The sequence below is a fragment of the Girardinichthys multiradiatus genome, chromosome 18 (assembly GCF_021462225.1).
Source record: "Girardinichthys multiradiatus isolate DD_20200921_A chromosome 18, DD_fGirMul_XY1, whole genome shotgun sequence".
NCBI lineage: Eukaryota > Metazoa > Chordata > Actinopteri > Cyprinodontiformes > Goodeidae > Girardinichthys > Girardinichthys multiradiatus.
The window spans coordinates 41,177,923-41,189,327 of NC_061810.1; the positions used below are offsets into that span (position 1 = coordinate 41,177,923).

The window sequence follows — 11,405 nt, forward strand, 5'->3', positions numbered from 1 at the left end:
GTTTGAGGGTCAGCTCTGAGCTCAATCATGTGATCTGACATGTACGTAAGGTGAGATCTCATGTTGTGTGATGCAGCTGGTGAGATATGATCACACAGTTTGCGGTCAGTCAGAGCTGTTTGTGTAAATAAGCAGCATTCCACATCCTCTGCTTTCACCTCCATCAGGATAAGTGGCGCTGCAGGTCAGACTCTGGCATGTACACGCCCCCACGAGTGGTTTGTTTTTTTTAGGCAGAGAAAAGGGGACAAACGGGAAAATTGTTTATTTTTGCTCTTGTTGTTTGATGCTTGCATGATTAACAGTCAGGGAGGCCATCTATCTCTTATGCGTTGTTGTTGTGGGGGTGGGATGGGCAGTGTGGGCTTTGAGGAAAACACGAGAGGATTGTCAAGCTCGCAGGGAATTAAAACCATAACCACAACACAGCTCCATTTTCAGGCTGGATTTATGTGTATAACTGATATTAATTAAAGGAGTTTTTGTTTGTTATGAATTCTCTGACTGGTTTTGGAAGAAGTGCTGCTAGCTTGGTAGGATTGTTATTGCTTGGGTTGGAGTAGGGTCAGGATTATGGAAAATATCTGTTCTGCAGGGTTAGGTAAATGGAAAGAAGGTTATAAGAGACACAGAAAGCTATGAGTGGCAAGTCTACACCACAGAGATATGCATGGGAAAAATTAGGATGCCATTAATGCACAAAAAAAGTTATGCTTGGTTGAGCCCCAAACAGTTTATTTTTGTTCCTCTTTGTTTCCACTTTGTTTTGATTCCTTTTCAGATAAGTGGAAACAGCCCTCCTTCTTTGCATTATTTAAACCCACTCATTGCCCCCCTCCCTCTTTGGTAAAAGGTTTGAAGTGTCAGTCATGAACATGCTGCAGAGGACTGTGTTTATCACTGTTTGCACAGAAGTCAGAGCTGCAGAGAGAATAAAAACAGCCACAACCACAGCGTGATTGTGACAACACATGATTTTAGTAACACGTGAGATGCTTTGTGAATATTCACACTTACATTCCTCTTACCCAGGCCAGTAGCTCATGAACAAAATGTTCCTTTTTCTTTCTCCTCCCAGCGGTGAGGCAATGTGATCGCAACCCCTGCGGTCGTGGAGCGACATGTCAGGAAGCTCCTGGAGGTTTCCGATGTCTCTGTCCACTGGGATGGACCGGCAGGACGTGCCAACTGGGTCAGTGGGTCAGGATTATGCTATATTAAATGTGATGCACACTTAAAGTATCAGTAGATGCTTACTGGCTATGAATAATAGGGGCGCATTGATCTTGTTGTTCAAGCTATAACTCTATAAGTATATATAATGCTATGACTATGAATATACAACATTTTAGTTTTATTTTCTGTATTCAAAGGCTGCCAACCTACATTTGTACATTTGTAATAATCTAAGCAATAATTATTTAATAATTATTTAATATATATGTATGTAATACATACACATACACACACATACACACATATATATATATATATATATATATATATATATATATATATATATATATATATATATACAGTATATATATATATATATATATATATATATATACAGTATATATATATATATATATATATATATACTGTATATACACTCACCGGCCACTTTATTAGGGACACCTTGCTAGTTCCGGGTTGGACCCCCTTTTGCCTTCAGAACTGCCTTAGTCCTTCGTGGCATAGATTCAACAAGGTACTGGAAACATTCCCCAGAGAGTTTGGTCCATATTGACATGATAGCATTACACAGATGCTGCAGATTTGTCGGCCGAACATCCATGATGTGAATCTCCCGTTCCACCACATCCCAAAGGTGCTCTATTGGATTGAGATCTGGTGACGTTGGAGGCCATTTGAGTCTAGTGAACTCATTGTCATGTTCAAGAAACCAGTCTGAGATGATTCATGCTTTATGACACTGCTGGAAGCAACCATCAGAAGATGGGTACACTGTGGTCATAAAGGGATGGACATGGTCAGCAACAATACTCAGGTAGGCTGTGGCGTTGACACGATGCTCAACTGGTACTAAGGGACCCAAGTGTGATAAGAAAATATCCCCCACACCATTACACCACCAGCCTGAACCGTTGATACAAGGCAGGATGGATCCATGCTTTCATGTTGTTGACGCCAAATTCTGACCCGACCATCCGAATGTCGCAGCAGACCCCACTCGGTCGTGGCAGATGGCTGCTCACACTGAGCCTGGTTCTGCTGGAGGTTTCTTCCTGTTAAAAGGGAGTTTTTCCTCTCCACTGTCGCTACATGCATGCTCAGTATGAGGGATTGCTGCAAAGTCAACGCCAGTGACTGTCCACTGTCTCTACATGCTCATCCAGGAGGAGGGAATGCTGCAAGTCACTGACTCGATGCAATCTGCTGGGTTTCCTTAGATAGAAAAACTTTTTATCCAATTTGAATAAATAACTGAATCTGACTGCACTGTTCAATGATTAGGATTAATTGGAATGTATGTACCTGACTGTTGTGAAGTGCCTTGAGACGACATGTGTTGTGAATTGGCACTATATAAATAAACTGAATTGAATTGAAATCCAGACTCATCAGACCAGGCAACGTTTTTCCAATCTTCTATTGTCCAATTTTGATGAGCCTGTGCGAATTGTAACCTCAGTTTCCTGTTCTTAGCGGACAGGAGTGGCACCCAGTGTGGTCTTCTGCTGCTGTAGCCCATCCACCTCAAGATTCGATGTGTTGTGCATTCAGAGATGCTCTTCTGCATACCTTGGTTGTAACGAGTGGTTATTTGAGTTACTGTTGCCTTTCTATCAGCTCGAACCAGTCTGGCCATTCTCCTCTGACCTCTGCCATTAACAAGGCATTTGTGCCCACAGAACTGCCGCTCACTGGATATTTTCTCTTTTTCGGACCATTCTCTGTAAACCCTAGAGATGGTAGTGTGTAAATCTCAGTAGATCAGCAGTTTCTGAAATACTCAGACCAGCCTGTCTGGCACCAACAACCATGCCACGTTCAAAGTCACTTAAATCACCTTTCTTCTCCATTCTGATGCTCGGTTTGAACTGCAGCAGATTGTCTTGACCATGTTTACATCCCTAAATGCATTGAGTTGCTGCCATGTGATTGGCCGATTAGAAATGTGCTTTAACAACCAGTTGGACCGGTGTACCTAATAAAGTGCCCGGTGAGTATATATATATATATATATATATATATATATATATATATATATATGGGATACCAATATCGGTTGCAAAATGCAGAATTACAGAAGATGCTGCAGTGGGTATGAAGGCACTCTGATGGGTTTAAAAGACAGTTTGCATCTTTTTTGAAAGAAAAAAAAGAAAAAAAGTTGACATTTAATGGGAGTGAAATAAGAGCTAGGTTTGTGCAACATTGTTTGATGTGTTGCTATTAAAGGTCTGTATTTTTTTCATTGGTTTTTCCAACCAATAGTGACGACAGGAACAAAAGAATTAAATCTATAACTAATTAAACTGTGTAAATTATTAATCAATGAGCTTTACTTCTTATGCATTAACATTTTCTTAACAAAATACAATAAATCTTGGGTAAAAGGAAGTTAATCAACATTATATTTTAAAGGAAAGGTTATTTGATAACACCATCACTGCTGCAATGATCAATTAACTTCTAAATTATGACTGAGCTCTTTGGGAATAAATGTCTTCTCAGCCACAAATAAACAATAAAGAACCACCCTCCAGAAATGTTGACATGCAATTCTCACAACATAATGGTTTGGTTGTAAAGATTTCCTCATAAATGTGCCAAAAATATCCATTACATGTAGCCACTACCCATTCTGTATTGAGAAGCTATTGACACTGGCAGCAAATGAAATAAAATCAAGTTGTACATTATAACAATGGAGGACAAAGGTAGTTTATTGATTTATTTTTTTCATTTTTAATGCTTTGTTTAACAAGGTGGCAAAGATGGACAGCAGTTTTTAATCTTCTTTTTTTGCACGTTAACTCAAAAAGAAAGTGTAGTTGAGAATGTGACCAATTCAGAAAACAAGTGGATTCTCTTTAGTTCAGATGTCCCTCGTTTTCTCAAGAAAAAACAGAAATCACAACAAACAAACAAAATAATACACTGCAAAAACTGCAAAATCCAAATCCGATATGAAGTGGTAGTATGTGATTATCTTTAACTTGAGCGGAAATATGAATTTAATACACAAATTAAAAAAGCAGAAGAAGCTAGCAGCATCTTAATTCTCACATTAACCCTCCCCGACTGTAGATTAGTCCTCTCTAAATGCACCATCATGTCCCTTTGGGCTGCATTCACTCATTTTCAGAAGTGTAGCTGCGTTACAGCAGTACTGGTTTTGGAACAGAAAAAGCTGAAGCACACACTTTCCATACACATGCAGAGGCTTCAGGGCTGTGGAATGAAAACTGAGACATATTTCAGGATGACAGCCTCCCCTGCTCCTCTGTGTTACAGTCATACGTCACCCTGACACTTCATAATCCCTCATAGCTCCACATCACAAATCAGGAGCCCACAGCCTAATATGTACACACAGACTGATCAAAATCAGGGATGAGCCTTTGTGAAGCCTGAGCTGCAGAACATCAGGACTACATCAGTTGTGAAAAAGGCAATTATATTTTTCTCTATGTTTCATCAGATGATTTCTGCCCTACATTGTCTCCTGTTGACAGACTCCTCATTATTTTAACAGAAACACTTAAACTCACCGACAGAGCTGAACTCTAATGCTCAAACATTGACAGCAAATGGCTGATTTTTCTTTGACTAACAAACTAGTTTATCTTTTTTAATCTTTTGCTGTGCTGTCAGAGACCCTTGGGGCTCCCAGCTTCAATAGTATCAGTCCAAGTATTTGATGACAGTGATGAGGCTGCAAAAGGATCATAAATAATGCCGTTTTTACTGTTTGTAAAAGAAATGTTTGACAAAGCGCTCTGTCTTGTATTGTTTAAAGCATCAAACCAAAATTTTAATGATAAGATTTAGTTCATCACTGAGAATTTTTCAAATTAATATAAACAGATGTGCATTTAACTTTGTGATTTTGGCAATAAGGTTACAATGATTTGGTCTATTATACAGTAGTTTGCTTTTTTTTGTTTTTATCCCATTTAAAATAAACACAGTTTTGGGAAACGGTTTTAAACTATTTCTAATTTCTCTAGTTTGTCGCTGAAGAGCCTTTTTGAGTCATTTTTATCAACATTTCTCAAGGCTTTCTTGGTGTTTTCCTTCATATTGGTTTTGGCATCATACTGTAATGCTTCAGTGTGTGTAGGGGTGGGCAATTATTGTACCGTTGGTCAGTATCGTGATTTTCTTTTTTTGTGGTCACAAGGATTTTTATTTATTGAGACAACAAGAAACTTAACTTGCTTTTATTTGCAAATCCCAACCCATATGATTCATATCTTTACTATTTTTTCCACTTTTAGTCCTATGAGAACACCAAAACAAATCTAAATATCTTAAATTATGATTTAATGCAGCTATTTTGTGCTGTTTAGCATGAAAACTGGTTCCTGAAGTAGCATATTCAATCACAGAGAACTGGCTCTTGTTTGGCTTATTTTTTTAAGAGCAGTATTTGTTTTTGTGGGCTTTGACTGCAGCTACATGCAGTCTCAACCATAAAGCCTATTGCTCAAAAAGACTGTGACTGATTTAGAAATCCCTTTCATCATTACTTTTCTCATTTATTGCTACACTGTGCTCTGTAAGGTAGACAAGTGGAGACACAGAACGTTTGCTCAATGGCGGCGACTGATAATATAGGGTGGGACAACAAAAAATCAAAAGCCATAACTGAATTTCACCAGTTTTATTATGCTGTCGTCATAAACTGTGTAGTAGAATAGAGGGGGGGGGTCAGGAGTGAGTGACAGACAAGTGAAGACTGAAAAATAACATGTTTATTAATTACAAAATGATGAAAATTGATAAATTAATTATGGAATAATGTAAAGTAATTAATACATAAAAACATATTGCTACTCATGGGTCTCTCCTCTCGGTTGCCAGGGAGTTTCAAAAAGTCTTTCATCATTTTCCCTGCATGGATCAGTATGGAAAGGAGAAAACTGAGTTTGGAAAAATACTTTAGTTTCCATTCTTTATTTCATATTGCATCATTATCCGTATTTCCAAAACAAAATTGCTGAAGAAAGGATAAATACAATTATATGCCACATTTTTTAATTTATTTACAGATTTTTATTTGTAAAAAATTTCAAAAACTATGTATTGTTTTACTTCCGTGTTACCCTGATGCAACACATCGAATCGCAAAAAAAATACATAGAAGTTAGATGTCGTAAATTGACAAAAACATTGAAGGAAAATACGATTTTTGCAAGGTATTGTAAGTATTGTTAGTTGGTCCATTTAATGTTTATTGTTCTTTTTTTCCTTCTCCTTTGTTTTACACCTTCAGATGCCAATGAATGTGAAATGAGTACGTGTGTCCACGCCCGCTCTTGTCGAAACCTGATAGGCAGCTACCTGTGTGACTGCCTTTCTGGATGGACCGGGCCTAACTGTGACATCAGTGAGTACAGAAGAACAGTAGAGAAAGCGAACACAAAAGAAAAAGAAACTGATTGAAAGAGAAAAGTGAAGTGATTGTCTTGTGGCAGGTAGTGAAACGTGATGAGGCTATAAAGAGCAGTTCAGCTGCAGCTCACAGTTTCTATGGACAGGAGATAAATTTACTCCATAAAAAAGTTCCCACAGAATATCACTTACAAACACAAACAATAAAGGTATTTTCTGTCTTTTCTTTGCTGAATATAATTTGTATCAGGCTTATGGAGCAGAAATGTTGATGATGTCATCCTGTTTGTTGTTGTTGTCTACAGCTCTGTAGTTTTATTACACGTTATTTGGTTTTGTGACAAATTAATGTGTTTTCTGTTTCTAGGGAACAGCAGCTGTCAGGGTTTGTGCTTGAATGACGGCCATTGTGAGGTGAGAATACCGACGTTTTTCTCTCTTATTTGCTTCAACATCCTTCCTTCAATCTTTACTTCTTTAAATACCAGAAAATACTACCTGCATTCAAAATAACTTAACATTTATATGTGTCATATGCATATGTCCCCTTTTCCCCTCTCGCTACTTTCATGTGAAACTCTTGCCATAGTCAAGTAATATGTATATCATCCCATGTAGGACCTGTTGTCAGGGTCCAGATGCGTGTGTCCAACTGGTTTCACTGGTAAATATTGCCAAAATGGTTTGGGTCCCTGTGACAGCAACCCGTGTCTGCACGGTGGAGAGTGTGTGATGAAGGATGGAAAGACAGCCACCTGCGACTGTCCTTTGGGATATTCGGGAATCTTCTGTGAGGTTGGAGAACTAATGTTACAAAACAAGAAGAAAATGAATAATAAATGGCTTTTTGTCTCCTCATGCATACTGCATAGGCCTTAAACTGTTGTTTCAATCTTTCTGGTATTTCAGATAGAATTGGATCCTTGCAATCCTAACCCCTGCCAGCAGGGGGTGCAGTGTCACAGCTCAGAGGGAAGATACATGTGTGCATGTCCTGATGGTTATTATGGCAATGAGTGTGTGAGTCTCAAAAGTCATTGTGTTGGACAAGATTGCCAAGGTGAGATAGATATTGTTTGTATCTTTAATGAAAAAGCAGAAAATTAGCATGTTCTGACCTCCGCTGCTCCTCTGAAGGTGCTACGTCTGACACAACTCACGGTGGCCTCAGCCTCTACATGATCCTGGTGGGAATCTTTGCTTTGGTGACGATCTGTGGCTGCGTCGTCTGTGCCGCCATCTTCTCCCACCTGCATAGAAAGAGGAAAAAGCAACAGTCTGTCCCGCAGGAGGAGGGCATCAACAACCAGAGAGAGGTGGTCAACCTGATCAGAAATCTGGACGGCCCCCCAGGGGCCCTGCTGCCTCCCGCTGCACCTCATCCTCACCCTCCAGCCCCGGTCTCACGTTGCTGCGAGGAGATTGAACTCACCATGCCGCCTTCCCCGGCTCCTTCGCACCCCTCGCCGGCTTTAAAGCCAGCTCACGCCCCCAAACTGGACATTTCAAACCGAGAAAGAGAGAAGCTAAACCGTTTTCACTGTACAGGCAATCAGGAGCTGGAGGTTTGACCATGTCCTGGACTTCTACTTTGAGGTCGTAGCACTTTTTTCGTTGACAGAACCACTGTCCCATTATTTACAATGAATCCAGAGTGGAAGTTTGGCCGACTAGGGAGACCTTTGACCTTTATAAACTCAGATAGCTCTCAGCTGATTCTTCTGGAATAAATGCTGCTAAATGAAGGATCGGAAGTCTTTTCCCCAGTGGCATCTTTGGGCATCATTTGGTGGCAAAAAAAGAAGCAGGTTTGCAAAGTTTGACTGAACTCTGAACATTTAAAGACCTACCATTGAGTGCCTGCATTAGAGCTAGAAGAGTCCCTTATGTTCTAATACGCTGGTGTGCAGAACGTCATTTCTGTTTCTGAATTGATGCCTGTTTAGCACTTGGTGATATTTGGGTTGTTGAGTGTTTGTGAGGTTGCCTGCGAGTGAATGAAAGAGTGTAAATTATGAGTGTATGTGGGGAGAAAAAAGGGCAGAAACATATTATTAAAACAGAATAAAACAAAAGTGACTGTGTTTTTCAAACCACACACTGTTGCCTGTTTCGTCTCTGTAATACTGCAGTTTGTTAAAGTTGTATGATTTTTTTTATTCATATCTGCGTGTAAAATAGCTTTTTTGTACATAAATATATTGTACATATTGATGCTTTTTTTTTACTGTGGTTCAGTATGGAAGTATCACTGTATAACTTTACTGTGTTCCTTTTAACTTTCCGTTCGGGTTGATCAGCGCACGTGGATTGTAATAAAAGTGCATTTACCAGCTTTGTTTTACATCTTATTGAGAACTAGAAGGTTTCACTGTCTCCATGAGCTGGGTAGCATTGACATTTGAAAGAGAATAAAGTGCAGCTAGTGACATTAACAACTCCAAGCAAGGATAAAGCATGGACAGTCTTACAAAGTTATCACAGGCTTTGTGTATCTTCTCTTTCTTTCGGCTGCTCCTTTCAGAGGTTGGCTCAGTAGGTCATCTCTTTATATTCAGCCTATCTCTAGCATCCTCCTCTATCTGCCTAACTCTCTTCATATCACTATATTATGTTATACTAAATGCCCAAACCTTCTCTGTGGTCTTTCTATCCCCCTCTCCCTAGAAGCTACATATTCAGCATCCTTCATCCAGTAACTTTACTATGGCCCCTCTGGACATATCCAAACCATTTTCCAACATGTCAGCCTTGCTTCCATCTCAGCAGGTCTTACTTATTTCTATTCACTACTGCAGCTATCCTTCTGTTTCAGATCCACCAGAACTTCATCTCCATCCACCCCACCCTGCCTGCTCTCTCTTCTTCACCTTCCCTGTGCTCTTCTGTTTTTTTGAGTGAATTACAGGTGCTTAAACTCATCCACTTTTAATACCTCTTCACCTTGCAGCTTTTGTTTCCCACCTCCTCCCCTCCCATTCTCACTTGCTTTGTATGTGAAATGGCTCCACATACTTTATATTAGATATATCCAATACACAGCATGCATGCTGCTGGCCTCATTTATTGGTGCCCTCCCCTGATAGCAATTTATAAAAAGCTTTTTAAAAGGCACGATTAGTGATACTCCTAACAATTTATGTGTTACTTTTTAACACATAAATGTGTTACGGTGAAGGATCTGTGATGCTGTAGGCCTTTTTCATATCCCAAGGGTTCATTCATAAGTTTCCAAACTCTCTGAGATACCTGGACATCATAAAGAACAATCGTGTGGACACACGATAACCAAGATAACTTTTAACAGGATAATGATGAAAAACACAAACCTAAATCCTGAAGAAAACCTTTGAGCTGAGCAGAAGAGATGAGAGCATGAGGGACTAAGACTCCAGACGATATAGAGAGATTGTACAAAGATGACTGGACAACGAAAACTGAGAGCTGTCCTTTTTGGCAAAATATATGGTTGTATAAAGTATTAACAGCAGGGATACCAACTGTGGGTTTGTTATGGAAAACAAACTTAGAATAAAAGTACTGAATGGTCCTAAAATTTTCAGTTCGACGTTGCGCTCCTGCAAACAGGAATTTATTTTAAGTCTTCTACCCATCTTTACAAGGAGTGCCAAAATGTGTGTATAGCACTGTTCGATCTGACTGCTTATCAAATCACGTTGAAATGACTAACTGCAAAGTGCAAAAGGACTGTGTGAGAAAGGAAAGATCTTGATAATCAGGTCAAAACAAGGAGCAGTCAGTAGAAAAATGAATGTCACAAATGTGACCTCCATCCTGAGCAAACAGCGGCAGGCTGGAAATGAAAACAGGTTTCCTGTCACCATGCTGGTCTGCAGGAAATGTAGGAAACAGAGTTTACACACACTTACATGTACAGATATGGTACGTACAGATTTTCTCGTCGCCTGCTTTGCAGAACAGGATGTCAGAGCCCAGTCTGCAGATTAGAAAGCCATCAAAAGGTACTGACTCTGAATCTAAAGAGGTATTATAATGACTTGTGTTATCAAGCGTCTGCTTATATTATCCAATTCTAGGGATGCACCAAATTCTTACATTTCTGTTTCGTATTGCCAGTCTCAAAGCTAGATTTATTTGTCACTTAATAATTTATCTGTCTCTTCTCTAAAACCAGCTGATTGCTGGCGGAGTCTCCTGTAAGCCAGTCTATACTTACAACAAATAAACGTAATCCACTGTTTAAGCAGTACTTATCAAAACAAACCACATTTAGACAAAGCAAAGTCCTGGAACACGAATACCTTGGAGTATGGCTTGATACAATAAAACATTATTAAAAGGGTTCCAGGGTTAATTACAACCCCATTAGCTATATTTTACTGTCTTCACCCCTTAAATTCAGGCTGAAGTAGACTTGAAAGTTTACAAATCCTGTCTTACAGCGACATCTTGTGGCCACAACAAGTACACACTGGTAAAGACCGCTGATTCATGCTTTTAGTGCCATGCAGGTGATAACTATTATATATATATATATATATATATATTTTTACCATCCGGCAAAGCAAGTTTATATATCGGCTTGAATTTAATCGGAACATTCAATAATAAGATTGGAGCATAAAGGCAACAGCAGGTGTTCTAGCAGTTCTGAGAGGAACCATCAACAAATAATAGGACAAACTTTCATCTAATGGTTATAATAAATTAAATAGAGACCAATTTATATAAACACCTTCTGGTAAATTTACAGATCCTTTCCTTTCATGGTCTAAACATTTATGAACTTGTTTTGTTCCAGAATTTAATGAAGTTATTAAACTGGTATTGGTAAT

General features: G+C 39.1%; 1 protein-coding gene across 2 annotated transcripts in view; it reads left to right on the top strand.

Annotated features, from left to right (window-relative positions):
- The window catches only part of LOC124883511 (protein jagged-1), an 81,354-nt gene extending 72,433 nt beyond the window's left edge, over positions 1-8,921 (top strand). For both annotated transcript variants that reach the window (XM_047390625.1, XM_047390624.1), the window contains 6 exons: positions 1,079-1,192; positions 6,470-6,583; positions 6,956-7,002; positions 7,207-7,383; positions 7,498-7,648; positions 7,726-8,921. In XM_047390625.1, coding sequence (XP_047246581.1) covers positions 1,079-1,192; positions 6,470-6,583; positions 6,956-7,002; positions 7,207-7,383; positions 7,498-7,648; positions 7,726-8,159 — 1,037 coding nt within the window. In that variant the 3' untranslated portion in view covers positions 8,160-8,921. The remainder of the gene's footprint in view (positions 1-1,078; positions 1,193-6,469; positions 6,584-6,955; positions 7,003-7,206; positions 7,384-7,497; positions 7,649-7,725) is intronic.
- The last annotated feature ends 2,484 nt before the right edge of the window (positions 8,922-11,405 follow it).